Source organism: Sapajus apella, unplaced genomic scaffold, assembly GCF_009761245.1.
Source record: "Sapajus apella isolate SASKATOON/1434 unplaced genomic scaffold, GSC_monkey_1.0 scaffold19, whole genome shotgun sequence".
NCBI classification, from domain to species: domain Eukaryota; kingdom Metazoa; phylum Chordata; class Mammalia; order Primates; family Cebidae; genus Sapajus; species Sapajus apella.
In genome coordinates, this window is record NW_022436959.1 from 14,177,348 (window position 1) to 14,198,797 (window position 21,450).

A 21,450-nucleotide genomic window follows, 5' to 3' on the forward strand; every position below is an offset into this window, starting at 1 on the left:
GTAATGTTAAATAATATTTGTTTGGTGTGTGTTTTTTTGAACAAAGATTTTTTTTTTCTTCTTTTTACTTCCTCTAACATGGATCATAGGAAACAACTTTTTTTTGTTTTTTAATTTTTTTCTTACAGTCTTTTGATTAGTTGACAAACGTTAGTTTCTTTCTCATATAAACACACAGAATTTATTCAGTCATTTGTACTTCACTTAATGAAAACATTGTATATGCATTATTAAACTGTACCATAAAAATTAGGTTTTAGTTACTGGAATATTTATATTTACTCTTATGTTGAGTGATGTATAGGCTTGGAAATTTAGGAGAGTAATGTAAACCTTAAAAGTGCTTAAATTGGGAAAGCAATTGTAAACTCTATACTTATCTTTTTGAACTCTTCTCTTCCCCCCATTTAAATGTAAATTAATATTTAATTAATTTAGTTAGGGTTTTGGTTATAATCAACACACCCAGACTGCACTCCCCATGCCCTTTCTGTGGGTACAGTCTGAACCTCTTAAACCTGTCAGACATATATATGGTCTTTTGTTCTAAATTTCAAGGTTCCTGTTGATTTGATAATCAGTAGATGTCACAGTAGTGGACAAGGTGACGAATAGCCCCCATAGCAGTGCACACATTAGTAGTTAAGAAGAGGGAGAGACTATTTTGGAAAATAATGAAACTTCAAGTGAGTCCTGATAGGGAAATGGAGAGGAAGATGAAAATATTATAGAAATGGGGTATGGGGCTGTGGCTCACGCCTGTAATCCCAGCACTTTTGGGAGGCTGAGGCAGGCAGATCACCTGAGGTCAGGAGTTCAAGACCTTCCTCACCAACATGGCGAAACCCCATCTCCACTAAAAATATATATTAAAAAAAAATTAGCTGGGCATGGTGCCACATACCTGTAATCCCAGCTACTCAGGAGGCTGAGGCAGGAGAATCACTCGAGCCTGGGAGGTGGAGGTTTCAGTAAGCTGAAATCACACCACTGTACTTTCCAGCCTGGGCGACAAGAGCGAAACTCCATTAAAAAAAAATAATAATAAGTGGATGGGGGAAGAAGGAAAGTTAAAAATGTGTAATTCGAATAGATTGTTGGAGATATGTAGAAAATTGGAAGAATGGTTACATGGGTGATAGAACCAGAATATTCAAGTCAGTGAGGTCAAGAAGTAGAGTTTCAGAAAGGAAGACACTTGCTTCAGGTTACAGAAAAAGAATGGCCATAGAGAAAGAGCTGATAGAATTGTCATTTATAAGGTCATGGAGAGTAGATGATGAGACCCAAATTTATACTGTAAAAGGGGTTAAGGAATAAATTGATGGTGAGCAATTGGAAGTGGTGGTAGTAGATTAGGCTACTAAATCACAAAGTTAATCAGTGAAGAGTAAATAAGGGTGGAGTAACTAGGGCATTAGAATCTGATGAAGCCTCACTCCTGTGCCCCCTATTTTCAGAACTGTAAGATTGTGAAATACATTCTCAATTGTCCAAGTGATATTTTGTTAGTGATAATTAGAGGTATCATTTATTCAGTACCTTTTGTTTGCCGATGCTTTATTTGCATTATTTTTAATCCTTAAAACATCCCTAAAAGATAGATGTTATTATCTATCTTTCACAGTTGAGGAAATGGAGACTTAGAAAGTTTAAGTTACTTGTTGAAAAGTGGCATGGGTTTTTTGGACTCCCATGTCAGCCTTCTTTTCATTATGCCACATTGTTTCCTTTATTTATTGAGCTGTATTAAAACACTGGGGGTTGTAAGAGGAATATAGGTGCTATTCCTCTGCTTGTAGAAAGTGGTAGAAGAGGCCAGGCGCAGTGGCTCACATCTGTAATCACAGCACTTTGGGAAGCTGAGGTGGGTGGATCATGAGGTCAGGAGATCGACACCATCCTGGCTAACATGGTGAAACCCCATCTCTGCTAAAAATACAAAAAATTAGCTGGGCATGATGGCATACAACTGCAATCCCAGCTACTCTGGAGGTTGAGTCAGGAGAATCTCTTGAACCTGGGAGGCGGAGGTTGCAGTGAGCTGAGATGGTGCCACTGTACTCCAGCCTGGGTGACAGAGTGAGACTCTGTCTCAAAAACAAACAAACAAAAAAAGGCAGTAGAAGAGAAATCCTAATTCTGTTTGCGTAATTTGTGTTGATTATATTTTTATTTAATATATTTTTATAAAGGAAATCCTCCTAGTAAGCTCCCCTACTATACTTATAATATCTAATTTTTAACAATTGCTGTTATTTGGAGATGAGATGTTCTTTTTAGCCATGATAATGATGGGTTGAGAGGAAAGAAAGGACAGGCCAAGAAAAAGCATGTAAAGAAAATAAGACTAAAATTTGTTATTTTCACTATGAGAACTTCAAATATGTCATACAATTTTAGATAGCAACTCAGAAAGGCCAGCCTCTTCATGGAAATCATATTGAGCTAGTCACAAGATGGTAATTAGAGCAGATACTCTTCATGTCACCAGATTATAAAGCTCCAAAAGGTTTATTGTAATATAGTGTGATTTATTGAATTTAGATTTCATCAATCAGGAATTAGTTATTGGTGAAGGGGTCTGAGCAGATGTTTGGTTTTTCTGTAATAAACCCTTTCTTCAGAAACAATGTATAATTGAAAAAGAAATGCTTAAAATACTTTAGGGATTAAACATTCTTACAGGACTTTCAAGTACTTTGGGAGGAACCAAGATAGAAATTTTTGCTGTGCTAATTTTAGCCTCATATTCAGCTACAAAACAACGTCTGGGTTACATTCTGCTATACTAGTATAAGACTGTATTATTGCAAACTTTATTTTAAAAGTAATTTTATAATTCAGCCTCTGCTAAAACAAGTTGACTCTTAGCCCAGTTAATATGAATCAGTGTGGTCATACTGAACTATTTATTTCTCTTTGGTTACTATAATGTTTTTAAACCAAGAAAAAGAACTATATTCATAGCATCCACTGAGTTTCTGATTGGAGAGAATCAAATAGAATTTTGTACAGTCAAGATCTGTTGCTTTCATTATTATGGCCCTATTAGCATGCATTACCACCATTAACTGTGTTTACTTACATTTTCTCATTGCACTTCCCTCTTGGCCCTACTATTTTCTATTGAACATGTGAGCCTCTATTAGCAGACTTGATTAACAGTTGAAAGTCTCTTTACAACTGATTAAAGGGCAGTGACTCCCTCTAAGACATTAATTCCCAAGGTAATTGGAATTTGGTTCTCTTAACATTCCTGTCTTCCTTTGTCCCCAACATTGCAAAAAGGAAAGCACTTAAAATGCAAAAAACTTTAAGGAATCAAAGTAGAACTGTGCTTTGGAAAGTATATTTCCATATGTTATTACATTTGGGAAAGAGGAAAGAGGGGTTATTGATAGCAGAATGAATGAAAGATAATGTTTACATTGGGCTTTCTTTTAAGTTCCTCCACATTTTTTTCTCCAAGCATTTATTATTATTATTATTTTTTTTATTGCATTTTAGGTTTTGGAGTACATGTGAAGAACATGCAAGATTGTTGCATAGGTACACACATGGCAGTGTGATTTGCTGCCTTCCTCCCCTTCACCTATATCTGGCATTTCTCCCCATGCTATCTCTACCCAACTCCCCACCCCCCACTGTCCCACCCCCACCTCTTCCCAACAGACCCCAGTGTGTAGTGCTCCCCTCCCTGTGTCCATGTGTTCTCATTGTTCAACACCTGCTTGTGAGTGAGAACATGCGGTGTTTGATTTTCTGCTCTTGTGTCAGTTTGCTGAGAATGATGGTTTCCAGGTTCATCCATGTCCCTACAAAGGAAATGAACTCATCGTTTTTGATGGCTGCATAATATTCCATGATGTATATGTGCCACATTTTCCCTGTCCAGTCTATCATCGATAGGCATTTGGATTGGTTCCAGGTCTTTGCTATTGTAAGCAGTGCTGCAATGAACATTCGTGTGCGCGTGTCCTTATAGTAGAATAATTTATAATCCTTTGGATATATACGCAGTAATGGGATTGCTGGGTCAAATGGAATTTCTATTTCTAGGTCCTTGAGGAATCGCCACACTGTCTTCCACAATGGTTGAACTAATTTACACTCCCACCAACAGTGTAAAAGTGTTCCTATTTCTCCACATCCTCTTCAGCATCTGTTGTCTCTATATTTTTTAATGATCGCCATTCTAACTGGCGTGAGATGGTATCTCAATGTAGTTTTGATTTGCATTTCTCTAACGATCAGTGATGATGAGCGTTTTTTCGTATGTTTGTTGGCCTCATGTATGTCTTCTTTTGTAAAGTGTCTCTTCATATCCTTTGCCCACTTTTGAATGGGGTTGTTTGTTTTTTTCTTGTAAATCTGTTTTAGTTCTTTGTAAATTCTGGAAACAGCCCTTTGTCAGATGGGTAGACTGCAAAATTTTTTCCCATTCTGTTGGTTGCCGATTCACTCTAATGACTGTTTCTTTTGCCGTGCAGAAGCTGTGGAGTTTGATTAGGTCTCATTTGTCTATTTTGGCTTTTGTTGCCAATGCTTTTGGTGTTTTGGTCATGAAGTCCTTGCCTACACCTATGTCCTGAATGGTTTTGCCTAGATTTTCTTCTAGGGTTTTTATGGTATTAGGTCTTAAGTTTAAGTCTTTAATCCATCTGGAGTTAATTTTAGTGTAAGGTGTCAGGAAGGAATCCAGTTTCTGCTTTCTGAACATGGCTAGCCAGTTTTCCCAACACCATTTATTAAACAGGGAATCCTTTCCCCATTACTTGTTTTTGTCAGGTTTGTCAAAGATTGGCTGGTTATAGATATGTTGTGTTGCCTCCAAGGCCTCTGTTCTGTTCCATTGGTCTATATCTCTGTTTTGGTACCATTACCATGCTGTTTTGATTACTGTAGCCTTGTAGTATAGTTTGAAGTCCGGTAGTGTGATGCCTCCCACTTTGTTCTTTTTGCTTAGAATTGAGTTGGCTATGTGGGCTCTCTTTTGGTTCCATATGAAGTTTAAGGTGTTTTTTTCCAGTTCTTTGAAGAAGGTCATTGGTAGCTTGATGGGGATAGCATTGAATCTGTAAATTACTTTGGGCAGTATGGCCATTTTCATGATATTGATTCTTCCTAACCATGAGCATGGAATGTTTCTCCATCTGTGTGTGTCCTCCCTTATTTCGTTGAGCAGTGGCTTGTAGTTCTCCTTGAAGAGGTCCTTTACGTTCCTTCTTAGTTGTATTCCTAGGTATTTTATTCTCTTTGTAGCAATTGTGAATGGGAGTTCATTCTTGATTTGGCTGTCTTTAAGTATGTTATTGGTGTATAGGAATGCTTGTGATTTTTGCACATGGATTTTGTATCCTGAGACTTTGCTGAAGTTGCTTATCAGTTTCAGGAGATTTTGGGCTGAGACGATGGGGTCTTCCAGATATACAATCATGTCGTCTGCAAATAGAGACAATTTGACTTCCTCCTTTCCTATTTGAATACCCTTTATTTCTTTTTCTTGCCTGATTGCTCTGGCTAGAACTTCCAGTACTATATTGAATAGGAGTGGTGAGAGAGGGCATCCTTGTCTAGTGCCACATTTCAAAGGGAATGCTTCCAGTTTTTGCCAATTCAGTATTGGCTGTTGGTTCGTCGTAAATAGCTTTTATTATTTTGAGATACATTCAGTCAATACCTAGTTTATTGAGGGTTTTTAGCATAAAGGGCTGTTGAATTTTGTCAAAGGCCTTCTCTGCATTAATTGAGATAATCATGTGGTTTTTGTCTTTGGTTCTGTTTATGTGGTGAATTACGTTTATAGATTTGCGTATGTTGAACCAGCCTTGCATCCCCAGGATGAAGCCTACTTGATCATGGTGGGTAAGCTTTTTGATGTGCTGTTGCAATCGGCTTGCCAGTATTTTATTGAAGATTTTTGCATCTATGTTCATCATGGATATTGGCCTGAAGTTTTCTTTTCTTGTTGAGTCTCTGCCGGGTTTTGGTAACAGGATGATGTTTGTCTCATAAAATGATTTGGGAAGGATTCCCTCTTTTTGGATTATTTGGAATAGTTTCAGAAGGGATGGTACCAGCTCCTGTTTGTATGTCTGGTAGAATTCGGCTGTGAACCCATCTGGACCTGGGCTTTTTTTGGGTGGTAGGCTCTTAATTGCTGATTCAACTTTAGACCTTGTTATTGGTCTATTCAGGGTTTCAACTTCTTCCTGGTTTAGGCTTGGGAGGAGACAAGTGTCCAGGAATTTATCCATTTCTTCCAGGTTTAGTAGTTTATGTGCATAGAGTTGTTTGTAATAGTCTCTGATGATGGTTTGAATTTCTGTGGAATCTGTGGTGATATCCCCTTTATTGTTTTTTATTGCATCAATTTGGTTATTCTCTCTTTTCTTTTTTATTAATCTGGCTAGTGGTCTATTTTGTTGTCTTTTCGAAAAACCAGCCTCTGGGTTTATTTTTATTATTTTATTTTATTGCTTATATTCTGATTTACCTTGATGTTTCAAAAGGGCTTAAGGCACACTCATTTCTGCTGTTTTAGGTTTGTTTGTCTCTCCTAATAGACTGTGAATCCCCTAAGTCAGCTATGTCATATTCATTTTTGTAAATCTAGTATATAGGATATAGTAGACATTTAATAGTTTATGAATTAATGGTTGGTATTTAATAACCTTAATATGAGAAAAAAATAGCCAGATTGGTTGCTGGACCCTAGCTTACTGCAGCTTTAGTGGTGTCATGGGCTACATTATGTCCCATCCAAAATTCCTAAGTTGAAGATCTAATCCCAGTACCTCAGAATATAGCATCACTTGGAAATAGGGTCTCTAGAGAGGTAATTAAGTTAAAATGATGTCATTAGAATGGGTCCTAATTCAGTACAGGAAATTTGGATAGACCATACAGAGGGAGGACAATGTGAAGACATAGGGAGAAGACCACCACCTATAAGCCAGGGAAAAAGGCCTCAAACTGTTCTCTCACAGCTCTGAGAAGGGACCAATCCTCCGGAATCTTGATTGTAGACTCCTAGCCTAGAGAACTGTGAGAAAATAAATTTCTGTTGTTTAAGCCACCCAGTCTGTGGTACTTTGTTACGTCTGCCCTAGCAAACGTATGTAAATGGCTTTTATAGCCATTTACAGTAAAATCTCAAATACCCTTACTTTGCTTATTCCCAAGAAAAAATGGTTTGCCAAGGCCAATGTCAAAACCTCAAAAATTTATATACTTCCCCTAGGTAAAACATGGAAAAGAAAAATTTGGATAGCTTAATGAAGTAAGTAATAACTGTTTGCCTCCTCCTTCACGTTTCCCAGTACAGCCAATGGCAAGCAACTGGCTAATTCCTTAATTTAATTGAATTTGTTTAGCTTGGCACAGAGAAAGTGTTTACAGGGTATTTGTGTTCTTAGGTGTTCAAGAGCCTCTCCCAATAGATCTGGTTGCTTTTTCATGATAGAAAATGGAAGAGGAAGACTAAATAAAATACTTTTTAATATGATGTTAATTTGAGCTAATTGCTTATGTATAATCTTAGTCACATTATTTTACTTGTGTTATAGTTCACAGGGGCAAAACAATCTGTCTTTTACATGCCCCTTGCTGTAGTAGTTGCTGTACCCTTTCATCATCAACTAGTCATACTGAGTTGCCATAGCAGTTTTCACCATTTTTTCATTACATGCTATAGCCACAAACTATATATATATGTATATATATCTACAAGTCTCATCAATATTTCTTCTTGTCATTTTAAATTGAGTTATATATCAAATAGTGCTGTGTTCAGTCAGTTTTTATAGTGCTTCGAGATACTTTGCTGAAGAGAAAATTTCAAACATAAACAAAAGCAAAACTCTTGCTCTGTTGTCATTTGGAGGCCATTTTCCCTGAGTTCTGAAAGTAAAGTAAACTAAATTAGAGGACTGAACAAAGGTCCCAGCCCCGGAAGTTAAAAAAAAATGTTTGCCGTAAAGCAAAGCAAACCAAAACCAAACAGAAAACCTCTGACTTAGGGGCAAATAAGAATTTTGGTCTAATTTTGGCATTTCAAATTCAGTCACACCCCTATGCTTTTGGACCACTTGTTTTACCAGTATGTGGACACTGTAATAAATACCAGTTGATAGATTTTTCTCATCTCTTTTCCTTCATTCAAGTTGAGAAAAATACTGGAACCAAGAATTTCCTCAAAATCACATGCTAACAAGTGGCAGAGCTGGGTCTACCTAAATTGAAGACTTTCTCTTCAGTACCCTACTGGTCTTTTACGACCCCATAGTTCTCAACCTGGCCACCAAACACAATCACCTTAATAATTTACTTTTCCCTATCAATTTATTTTAAAATGAAAATATCCTACTTTTCAATGTAGAATGAAAATATTGGAGGTAAGAAAAGAGTAAACAAGAGTAAATTATTTATGAGACAAGAGAAAGGCTTTGAACTGTTTTAGGTGCCATGGTAGGGATTACTGCTAGCATGGTGATTAGAATGGGGCCTCTGGAGTTCGGCTGCATGGGTTCTAACCCTAACTTAACCACATTGGTAGTATGTGATCTTGGGCAAGTTATTCTTTAAGTGTTAGCTTTCTTTTTTGTGAAATAGAGATTATGCTAATTTACCAGCTAGGATGGCTAAGAGAATTAAATTAAAATTCCCATAAATCACTTAGCACAGTGCTAGAAGCATAAGTGCTTAAGGAATGATAGTCATGATCACAACATTATGCATGGACATCTACCATTGCTATGTATGACATATTTGGTCACACTGAGTGTTTTCCAGACCTTATTCCCAATGATGCCAGTTGTGTTTGGACAGCAAAAAATCCTATGGTCAAATACATTTAGAAAAATATTTCATTCTAAATAACTTTCTTAGAGATTAATAATACAAATTTAGCATATTAAAGGTTCTGAAAAGTCCCTTCAGAAAAGTACTTTTGAAAGTCATTTGATTTAGAAAAAGAAAAAAAAAAAAAAAACTTCTTTAACTTTGTCAAGTAGTTAAATTCTCACGAGGAAAGGCTTTTTTGCTCCTGTCCTCTGGGGTCTGTCTTCTTGTGGCTTCTCATGCAGATGTCTGTCCCTCAGCTCTTATAGCATGGTGGTCACCTTCTAAGAGGGAGTATTCAAGAGGACAGGTCCTAGGTGGAAGCTTTTAAGCCTTTTCTTGCACTATGCTTGTTAAAGTCCACTGGCAAAAGCATGTCACTTTGCCAAGCCCAGCATTGATGCGGGAAGAGGACTACACCAAGGTGTAAATAACAGGAGAGATCATTTGTTGAAGGTCATAAATATAATAGTAACAGTGTACCACATATTTTTTAAAAAGGTCCATGATATATTAGGTGAAAAATAAAAAAATAGAGTGTGATTTTATTTTTATGTTAAAATCAAAATATAAATGGACTATGTATACATGTATGTATATATGTATATATACATATACATACATATATGTACATGTTTTGATAGAGCAGATATATTTTGTTTCGGTTGAGCAGATATTTATATAAATATAGATAGGTAACCTACCTATCTTTATAAATATATTGTTTGGTTGATATATTTTTCTTGGTTGAGAAGATATATTTTGTTTTGGTTTAAATATACTGCTTAATACTTTTTAAGAGTAGAGAGTTTTCAGAACTGCTGATTTAGTTTGAAATAATGTAAAATTAACAGTGTTTTCTTTTGAAGAGACTGAGATAGCAGCAGTGAGAAGGATGATTATTTCTTTTATTTAAGCACAGCAATTTAAAAAATTCTCCAGTAAAGAAAAATATTAGCAGGGATTGAAGATCAGTTTTCTGCCTAGGTGTTCATAGCTTTTTTTGTGTGTTATATTTTCTTTCTTGGTGGAATTTTTATAATCTTTTATAGTTGCATAGTGAGCAGAACCCTGTTTTAAACTCTTCATGTTGATTTTTTGTATTTCTGATAATTTTCTCATGATTGCCCTTGCAATTATTCCTCTAGAAAATGTAAGGTGCTACCTTGATTTATTTTCCTCTCATCTATTTCCTGCCTTTCCTTTGCCATCTGGATTGCAATTGCCTCAAAGACACAGATCATATTTTATTATTTGTTTGCTAATATTGCAAACTAATAGAAACACTTTGCATTATACTCAGTAGGCACTCAAGGGCTTGCTGAATTATTACTGTTGCAATTTGAACATATAGTAATATTGACTTTTTGCATGTATAAAAATACTGAATGAGTTACCTCTTATTATGACCTCCCATTCTGTGTTTGTTTTGGCTACTCCTATTTCTTTGTTCTTACTCTGACCCTGCCCAGCCTTCTGTCTGGATAAATTATATGAACAGTTTGTCAGCTTGACATCCTGTTTTAGAGAATATGTAGAAAGCATTTCTAATCACTATGCTATTTAATATGCAGTTGTGCGATAATCATGTCAATGAATGCAATTGAGGTAATTATTATAGTTCAAAATTTTTACACTGATCTCTTAAAATCTTTTAACATAAACTTTATAATTTGCATCTTAGTTATCAGGGCTTACTGAAGTTTGAGTCACTGAAGTAGTGCTTGAATCAGTTAGTATGTACTATAATTATATTTTGTAAAAGGTTGTACAAATAATTTGGAAAATTTTATTTCAGCAATAGCCACTCTTGTAGATTTTTACCCAATATTAAATGTAAAATAATTTGTGATATTTTATCTTTAAGGAAAGATATTACATATTAATGGACTTTTAAGATTTCTTTTTTTTTTTTTTTTTTTTTTTGAGAGACGGAGTTTCGCTCATGTTACCCAGGCTGGAGTGCAATGGCGCGATCTCGGCTCACCGCAACCTCCGCCTCCTGGGTTCAGGCAATTCTCCTGCCTCAGCCTCCTGAGTAGCTGGGATTACAGGCACGCACCACCATGCCCAGCTAATTTTTTGTATTTTTAGTAGAGACGGGGTTTCACCATGTTGACCAGGATGGTCTCGATCTCTTGACCTGGTGATCCACCCGCCTCGGCCTCCCAAAGTGCTGGGATTACAGGCTTGAGCCACCGTGCCCGGCCTTTTAAGATTTCTTATAAAATTCTAATAAGAGGTTTTCTAAGTCAAGAATGACAACAGCCCCAAGTTTTTCCTAGGTAGGATGTAAAAGCTGAGAAGCAAAAGGAAGATGGAATAGAGAGGAGAAGCATAAGCAAAGATGTGGAGGCTGGAGTGTCATGGAGTATTTTGGAGAATAGTGTTAAGTAAGATTTGGATAGGTAAATTATGACCATATTACAGAGAAAGTTTGATGTGGAAGATTTGTTAGCTCTGATGTAATGGCATGTTTAGGAGGAAAGTAGTTTTGGCAATATTATATGGCAGCAACATGCATGGTGCACTGGAAAAAGGAAGAAACCAGGAACCAGAAGTCTGTGTGATCAGCACATGCAGAGGAAATAAAGGCCCAGACTCAGGGTGTTGCTGTGGAGATGGAGAGCAGATGGTAAATTTGACAGGCATTATAAAGAGTGAAATTTATTCTTCTATTCAATAAATATTTATTGGCTCTTGCTATATGTTACTTATGCTTAAAATATCTGGACTGAAATTTGTGTGTAATTACTAATACAATTTAAAAACTTTAAAATTATGTTACATAATTTTTATTTGAAAAAAATTTTTAAAAAATGTTGAACCACTGACTCATGTGTTATATTAATGTCAGTAAGAAGTGCTCATCTTAGTGCCATGGTCCCCAGAGATCTCACCATTCTGTCTGCTCTTATCTAAAAGAAATCTAATTTGTCAATAAATTGTACATGATCTTAGGCTATTTGAATGCTAGCTCAAAAAAAAGGGAGAATTTTGCAAAGAATCCTTTAGAAATCCAAGAGCAGTAACGGCTGGCCTCATGTTTCACAGCATTGTGTTTGCTGTGTTCTTTTGGTCAACACGGTTGTTAAAAAATAGTTCTTCCTAACTTCTCTTATTAGAGTCTAAATCAGATATCCTTTCTCTGGACAAATATTCTTCTGAAGTCCTGGAAGATCTGAGAAGAATAAGAAGATGGGAAATGAGATGAAAGAACTTCTTACCTTCTAATTCTTCTAGCTTTTCCAACAGAAACACACTGGGCTGTTTGCCATAGCACATTGATATCCCTACATGATCTTATTTGTCCTTGCGGTAGGCAAAAGACGCTTTAGGCAAAAACTATTTTATTGAGTAAAAACCTATGTTCTGTTCTTGATAACCAGACACTTGTTTTGTGATTTTAGTCTTTGGAAAGACTTCCCAAACATCTCTTTTTGGCCCTATGCATTATATTACTTCTGGTGCATTGAGAGGCAGCCTTATTCACTTGATGACCCAGGTAGGCAGTGTGGCATCAGCAACACTTCTTTTTAAGTGGCAGCACAGATACCCTCCTCCTTCACAGTTGATTGGTCAGTTTCTAACCAGCAAAATCCTAAAATCAAATTAATTTTATTCTGTAACATAATCTGAACATTTCTCTTTGCTCTATTTTCCTGAAATTCACCTAAGAATTCTTGATAATCTGCTGGTACTGCTTAATTTAACTACAGCAATGGCGTCATTGCATAGGAGAGAAGTTAAAAATTTCGTGATGTGTCACAATCCATTTATAGAAATTTGGTTGCTCTATAAATTTATAGAAACTAGATTTTCATAATGATAGATAAAGCAAATGGTTGTAAAAAGTTGTATAGTAGTTTACAGTTAGGACTTAATGATGAAGGGGATGATGTAAAATAATAGTAGGAATAAGGACATTTTTAGAGTTTTACAGTGAAAGTTACAAGTACTTTAAAAATATTCTTATAAGATAATTATAATGTGGCCGGGTGCGGTGGCTCACGCCTGTAATCCCAGCACTTTGGGAGGCCGAGGCGGGTGGATCACAAGGTCAACAGATCGAGACCATCCTGGTCAACATGGTGAAACCCCGTCTCTACTAAAAATACAAAAAATTAGCTGGGCATGGTGGCGCGTGCCTGTAATCCCAGCTACTCAGGAGGCTGAGGCAGGAGAATTGCCTGAACCCAGGAGGCGGAGGTTGCGGTGAGCCGAGATCGCGCCATTGCACTCCAGCCTGGGCAACAAGAGCGAAACTCCGTCTCAAAAAAAAAAAAAAAAAAAAAAAAAAAGATAATTATAATGTTATATGTCTCTGATGACAACACTAAAAGATAAACTTTGGTAATTGGTTATTAAGATTAATAACATAATGTGGGAATTGAAGAATAAGATATTTGACTTAGAAAGGTTTTATTGGCCAGGTGCAGTGACTGATACCTGTAATCCCAGCATTTTGGGAGGCCAAGGCGGGCAGATCACCTGAGGTCGGGAGTTCGAGACCAGGCTGACCAACACTGAGAAACCCCGACTCTACTAAAAATACAAAAAAATTATCTGGGCGTGGTGGCACATGCCTGTTATCCCAGCTACTGGGGAGGCTGAGGCAGGAGAATGGCTTGAACCTGGGAGGCATATGTCCTCAGTCTATTGAGTATAAACATAGGTAGAATTTCTGGGCTCATCGAGTATATGTGTGTATCCTCAAGTTTAGAGGACCTTGCTGAAGAATTTTCCAAGATATTGTACCAGTTTGCATTCACATTAGCTGTGTCTGAGTGTTAATTGCTCCATATCTTTTTCAACACTTGATGTGATCTGTCTTGTATTTTAGCCACACATATGTATGTGTGTGTGTGTGTTATGGTGTTTTTTTTTTTGTTTTTTTTTTTGTCAAGACATCATTGCTTTGGATTCACTGTGGGTTTTAACTGATGTGTCCCTGATGACTAACACAGTTGAGCGTGTTTCATGTGCCATTTCCATATGAGTAAGTGATGGTCTTGTTTTTCCTACAAGATTGTCTACCTTTTTCTTAATAATTTATAAGAGTTCTTTATATATTCTGGATATGAGACTTTTGTCATACATATGAATTGCAGATATCATCTGCCACTCTGTGGCTTTGCCTTTTCATTCTCCTAGCGGTATCCTTTAGTGAGTAAAAATTCTTACTTTCCAGAAGTCCAGTTTATCCTTTTTCCCTCCTTGTAATTAGTGCATTTGTGCCTCTTGTTTAAGAAACCTTTGCCTAAGCCAAGATTATGAAAGTACTATCTTGCATTTTCTTCTAAAAGCTTTATGGTTTACTGTTCACAATTAGATCTGTGATCCAACTGAAACTGTTTTTTGCATACAGTATGACCTGGGGTGTCACGGTTCTTTTTGTCCTCTCCATGTAGCTATACAGATAACCTAGTCACATTTATTATAAAGATCATTCTTTCCTCACTGAATTGCAGTGCCATTTTTGTCATAAATCAGGTGACCATGTATGTGTGGGTGTTTCTGGCCACTCTACTCTGTTCTATTGGCTGTTTTCTGTCCTTCTGACAGTGCCACCACTGGCTTAATTACTATAGTTTTTGGTAAGTTTTATAGAAACCTTTGCTATCGGAAGTCCAGGTCCCACAGCTCTGTTGTTCTTCAAATTGTCCTTAACTGTTCTTGGTCCTTGGTATATTCCTCTTGCTTTTTTTAATTTTTAAAAAATTAACCTTAATTTTAACTGGAGAGTTACTTTGAAGTTTTGTAGAAATTTTACCTCCTTAGTTCTGTGTAACTTGATGTAGTGTGGTTCTGATATATTAGATAAACAGTGAAATTTATACAAAAGAAAATGTTTGTGCATTTATATTGGCTTTGCTTCACAAATATGCATAGCAGGATAAAATGAAGTAGATACAGGCAGACAGAAAATAAGTGTAAGACAAAGAGAATCAGTTATGAAACTCACAGTATCCATAATATAAAAACAAACAAGTTACTACAAAGGAGAAGTTTTCCTGGGACTGAAAACTTAAGATGTGAATTTTCTACTCTGTTGGCTTTTAAGGAAGATAAATGTGATCTAGCAGTGCTTTGGTAACATGATTTCAAAGCCCAGTTTATCCAGACAGTTCTGTCATTCCATATATGTGGTTTTCTGTTAGTCTGACTTGATCCAAGGAGAAAATGGGCTATTTTTTATTTTAAAAATAAAATGCATATTACTCAAGTAATCTTTTATGAGTGAATGAATGAATAAATGACAAAAAAATTTTAACCATTTTTAAAATAAGAATTAGACAGCAGGAACTTTAGAATGTATCTTTGATAAGAACCTGTGTTGTTCATTAAGGTATATCTGGATACTTTGATAGACAGCTGAGCAGAGTTTATAAAAATTAGTAATAATAATAATATTGCATAGTAATAATACTTTGTTGCCAGGAACTGAAATAACTGCTTTTATTTACATTTTAAAATGTATTACAATAACTCCTTGCAAATAGGTACTATCATTATTCCTATTTCACAGATTAAAAAAAAAGTAAGGCAAATATCTTGCCCAAGGTTATACTGCAAGTAAGTAATAGAATCAGAATTCATTTCTGGCTACTCTACCTCAGTTTCTACTGCATTATAATGCTGATGAAAATTAAGAAGCCTAATGAAGGATTTGTGACTGAATTTGGAAGTTAGGAAATTCAGATAGAGCTCAAGTTTACTGTCAGGAAATAGTTTCCAAGTCTACTCCCATACAAATGCATGGGTAAAGAAAAATACATTGTATTTTGGCAAACATTTTGCTTGAGATAAAACAATTCTGCATTTCCTCTAACTTGTTTCTTTAAATTTGTACTTAAGTAAATCCCAATCTTCTGAATAACTATTGTCAAATATGGTCATTTTGAATATTGTCCCTTTTACTTTTTAAAAAATGAATATTACACTTTCAAGAAACCAAATGGCTTGCCTAGTTACTGCTGTAAAGAACTGAAATGTAAGCAAATTAAATTACTTTAATGCTTTCTATAAAGTCAATTTTGGATGCATGTCTTCTTATATTTTCACATTTTTGAAATATTTTCTGACTTATTTTAAAGATAAATGTTCTTTTTGAAATGATTTTATTGAAACTAGGGGAAAATGTCCATTATGTTTTGCAGCTGGCATTCCCGAAAACTAAATGAAAATTGCAGAGCCAATTTAGTCGTGTTATGATATTTATACTTTTGTCAAAATTCTTGCATTTTAAGGCTTGTTTGTGCACATTGGTTTTGAAATGAATTTAGTAATTTATGTTTGAAACTCATTTCATAAATATAAAGTAACAACTCTATGGGATTATCTCTGTTCATAGTAATCTGACTAAATAAAATGTATTGAAACCGTTAACATTTTTCTATGTTAATTTTCAGGTTGAAGGTTTAGAACAGATGTGGAAAGATGTTTACTTCAGAGAAAGGAGTTGTGGAGGAATGGTTGTCAGAATTTAAGGTAACATTTACTGTTGTACTGTAGTAATTATATTCCAAAGAAGTTTTATCTGGGGTTTAAATTCCAGTGATTTTTGCATTTTATATGACTGAAAGGCTAAATATCTGTGGGAAGAAATATTTTCTATCAAATCTCAATAGAGAGTTATTAACATAGTAATCTTTTCTGGGAAATTGATTCTTTTTTTCTCCCAAGTAGTTCAAAGAGTTTGTTTGTTTGTTTATTTTCTTTCTTTCATGGAAATACCACAAAGTAGTTAAAATCTCTGAATGTTGATGTCACTCTTCAACAACCATCATTGTCAAAATGTTTCTTCCAATTTGAAGGGCAGTGGAACTGGGCGTGACCAACAATGAGGAGAAGATGGGAAGATATTTGCTCTACTTTATAGCAGTGGATCTTTCTCTAGTTGACTAACCCAGTAGCTGTATAAGGGGTGTATAACCTTTGATTAGTTAATGAAGAAAATAAAATTTATATTTTCTTATCTCATGAACCTTTCTCTAGAATAGCTAAGACACTGTTTCTTAAATCAAGCTAATTACTTTTCTCTGTCCTTATGTGACACATAATTACATGCACTTGTGTGATTATGAACCACAAGAATAAAGAGTTTTTAGGCTGCAGCTGTCACTTTGATTTTGTCCAGCCCGATCAGCCCAAGACCTTTAGGGATAAAGTTACAGTCTGACAAAGTCAGGGTTATTGGCTTTTTGCAAGTGAGAGAGTTTGCCCAACAGATACCATGGGACCATCTCACCAAACTAAAGAAAAAATATACTTATAGTAATTTGGAGGAAAGGTAGAGTTTAGGTGAAATTTAAATGAAATGTTATCCTGGTAGGCTCAAAACAAAACAAAACAAAAAAGCAGAGCTGTATATAATGGGGTGAACATTTGGTCTGGCCTTCAAAGTAGAGATCTTGTTGTCTTGAAAACTACAAAGTTAACATAGATTTGAAATGTTGTGTTTAGAAACTCCGTGTTTATATGTCTGCACATGGGTTGAAAATCAAGGCTGCTTCTCTTTTTTTTTAAGAGGCGAGGTCTCGCTATGTTGCCCAGGCTGGAGTGCAGTGGGTATTCACAGGCGCGATCCCACTACTGATCAGCACAGGAGTTTTGACCTGCTCCATTTGCGACCTGGGCCGGTTCACCCTTCCTTAGGCAACCTGGTGGTCCCCCGCTCCCAGGAGGTCACCATATTGATGCCGAACTTAGTGCGGACACCCGATCGGCATAGCGCACTGCAGCCCAGAACTCCTGGGCTCAAGCAATCCTCCCACCTCAGCTTCCCGAGTAGCTGGGACTACAGGCACGCGCCACCGCGCCCGGCTCAAGGCTGCTTCTCTATGTCAAAGTGACTTAGATGCTCTAGGCAGGAGTGGAATGTTTTGTTCTTACTGATATGTATTCAACAACAAAGTTTTTTATCATCTGTGATTTTAGACAACAAGGCCTCTTAGTGAGTAAGAATTTAATAGTCACTAAAAGAAGATTGTTATGACATTTTTCAGTTGCAGTGTATATTTAGGAAAAGCACTGTTTCCTGTTAATTTTACAGCTGGCTTTATCTGTCTCTTTTATCTAATCCTGATAAATAGCTGGGCAGACTTTTACTTTCTCAGCTTTTATAGTCATGAATTGAGCATCCTTCTGTGAATTCCCTAAGTCATCATGAAGTGACGTAGAATGTTACAGAAGTGCTTTCTACATTTTTTAGTAGTTTGTAGTTTGCGGTCAGATGTGGTAGCTCATACCTCTAATCCCAGCACTTTGAGAGGTGAAGATGGGAGGATCACTTAGCCCAGGAATTCAAAGATGCAGTGAGCTATGATGGCACCACTGCTGTCCAGTCTGGTGACAGAGCGAGACTTTTGTCTCTAAAAGAAAAATAAAACAAAAAAACCTTTGATTAAATCTTATATGTGTATTTTAACAATTTTTTTCTCTTTTTCTCTTTTTATTTTTTTTATTTTTTATTTTTATTTTTTTTATTTATTTTTTTTTTGAGACGGAGTTTCGCTCTTGTTACCCAGGCTGGAGTGCAATGGCTCGATCTCGGCTCACCGCAACCTCCGCCTCCTGGGTTCAGGCAATTCTCCTGCCTCAGCCTCCTGAGTAGCTGGGATTACAGGCACGCACCACCATGCCCAGCTAATTTTTTTGTATTTTTAGTAGAGACGGGGTTTTACCATGTTGACCAGGATGGTCTCGATCTCTTGACCTCGTGATCCACCCGCCTCGGCCTCCCAAAGTACTGGGATTACAGGCTTGAGCCACCGCGCCCGGCTCTTTTTCTCTTTTTAAAGAGGCAGGGTTTCACCATATTGGTCAGGCTGGTCTCGAACTCCAAACCTCAGGTGATCCACTCACCTCAGCCTCCCAAAGTTCTGGGATTACAGGCATGAGCCACCACACCTGGCCCTGTGTCGTTTTTTTCTGCGTATATTATCTTTGTGTTTGAAATAGTCTGTTATCATGGCTTTTTTTGGCAGATTGATGGAAATTGACAATTTTAACAATTGAGTGCTATTTCTTCTAGGGCATTCTTATGTTTAATGATGTACTAAAATATGCAAAAGCAAATATAGCCAGTTATCCATTCTTTAAGATGGGAGTTGTGGAAAGAGGGAATGCTAAAAGGTTGGTTGTAGGGGTAAGATCAGCTGTTAAGGTAAATAATGAAAAACCATGACTGATTTCCTTCCCTTCCCATCTGTTCACTTACTCGTTTCCCCTCCTGGTTTGCATATATGGACACCTAGGAAGTGCAGTAATGAGGAGGGCCAGAGCAGCGGTTATTGGCAGTAGAGTCTGAGGAAGCAGGTGGTTGGTGTAAAGGGTTGCAGAGATGGCATGTCGAAGAGTAGCCAGAGTAGTTACATTGGTAGATTGGTTACATTGAGCAAATAAGTTAACTGAACAAATAAGTAAAATTTTGAGGATAATGGGAGTTAGATTTCTGTCTGTCTGAAAAAAGGAATTACAATCATGGAATAGGGAAAGGCAAGAAAGAACTCTAAGGTGTTGTATTGGAATTATTATGAACTCATGGGTTCCAAGTATGTATATGTATATATGTGTGTGTGTGTGTGTCTGTATATATATGGATACATGTATCTCATAGCTTTGTTCACTGGGAGGACCTAGAAACAATGGCACCCCAGTAGCAATGAGAACCCTAAGCACCCAGATCTTCTTTTCCAAATACCATCTTCTGCTACAAGAAAGCAGAGAATGAATAAATAGAAAGTATTAAGAAATATTTTATCAATATAACATTATATGGGTAGTAGTATTTTATTAGCATTTTAAATAAATTTAATGCAAGCATAGGAAACTTTTCCTTTAGGAGGAGGGAGTGAAATCTTGGCCTGCAGGAAATAAAATGTAGTTTAAGTAGTTTTTCCTACCCAACCCCAAGATTAAATTTACCCACTTTTGAGTCAGTTTGATATTCAAATGTTTTAAATTATCTTCAAATCTGTGTTATAGCCAATCAAGAAAGGGTATCTCCTATTCCTTGGTTAATTTGGTAGGCATTCCTGAGAATTATTTTGAGTGCTATTCTAAATTGGGTTAATGTGTGTTGAATTCAGCTCTATGTTTGACAAAGAGAAGTTTATCAGGCAAAATCAGCAGCATATCAGAGGTAATGGAATATAGAAAAGTGCTTGGGAACATGTCTACTAAGTACTTTTAAAATTAGAGTAACGTATCTTTTGAAATCTCTGATCTTAAAGTACATATTTTTGTTCAAATATTTCAGAAAGGAGGTTTTAGTTACATACATATTTCTAGAAAAGCTTCTGCTTGGTTTGTTTTACTAACCATGATGCTAATAAGGCTAAGTCATCATGATTGATTAAGTGAGCTGAAAGTCAGAAATCCTTTGATTTAATTCTAATTCTCCTCCTAGGTGGTTTTATGATGTTGGGCATAACTATCCTGGGTCTCATATTTTCGTCAGAAAAGTTGAAGTACTCTAAGTGGTTTATGAAGATGGTTTTTGGCTCTACACTGTTCCATGGTCACAATCTGAACTCCTAACCTCATTCAACATCTCTCAAATGTGTAGAGATGACACAATTTGCTTTGTGCAAATATTTTATTTAAAATTTTTGAAATTCATGGCATAATCATTGAAATAACAAAAAAAAAAGAAATTTTGAAACTGAAAATTTGGTAAAGTTGTTCAGCATCTGTTCTAGTTATGGACTCTCAGTATTTTCTTTTTTTTAAATTTGAGACAGGGTCTCCCTCTGTCACCCAGGCTAGAATGCTGTGGCACAATCTTGGCTCGCTGCAACCTCTACCTCCCAGGTTCTAGTGATTCTCATACCTCAGCCTTCTGAGTGGCTGGGATTACAGGTGTGCACACCACACCCAGCTAATTTTTGTATTTTTAGTAGAGATGGGGTCTCTCCATGTTAGCGAGGCTGGTCTCAAACACCTGGCCTCAAGGGATCTGCCTGTCTTGGCCTCCCAAAGTGCTGGCATTACAGGCATGAGAAACTGCACCTGGCCTATTTTTTTTCTACATGAACTAAATGATTAGTCCAGGATTTCATTATCTTAAGATTTCATGAATAGTTTAGGATTATTTTATTTACTAGTTCTTCACCCATCTGTCCATCTTCGTTAATTCTCTTCTACTCAACCCATGTATCACCTTCTTACATTTTTGAAAAACCGTCTGTCAAATGATGCTTTAGTATGAGGCATCTGTCTTCAATTTTTTTTTTTTTTTTTTTTTTTGAGACAGAGCCTTGCTCTGTCGCCCAGGCTGGAGTGCAGTGGCACAATCTCAGCTCACTGCAACCTCTGCCTCCCAGGTTCAACCAATTCTCCTGCCTCAGCCTCCTGAGCAGCTGGGACTGCAGGCATGTGCCACCATGCATAGCTAACTTTTGTATGTTTTGGTAGAGACAGGGTTTCACCATGTTGGCCAAGCTGATCTCACCCTCTTGACCTCGTGATCCACCTGCCTTGGCCTCCCGAAGTGCTGGGATTACAAACATGAGCCACTGCGCCTGGCCTCAAATTTTGCCAAGAATAATATACCAACATAATTTTCCATTATTACTTTTCTTTTTTTTTTTTTTTTTTTTT

General features: G+C 36.6%; 1 protein-coding gene across 6 annotated transcripts in view; it reads left to right on the forward strand.

The window, feature by feature from the left end:
- FAM126A (family with sequence similarity 126 member A) overlaps positions 1-21,450 on the forward strand; it is a 134,446-nt gene that overhangs the window by 67,439 nt on the left and 45,557 nt on the right. For 5 of the 6 annotated variants that reach the window (XM_032287006.1, XM_032287005.1, XM_032287009.1 and 2 more), the window contains one exon: positions 16,257-16,335. In XM_032287006.1, coding sequence (XP_032142897.1) covers positions 16,285-16,335 — 51 coding nt within the window. In that variant the 5' untranslated portion in view covers positions 16,257-16,284. Of the gene's footprint in view, positions 1-13,415; positions 15,421-16,256; positions 16,336-21,450 lie in introns of those variants that run through there. The other variant, XM_032287008.1, reaches the window with a different exon arrangement.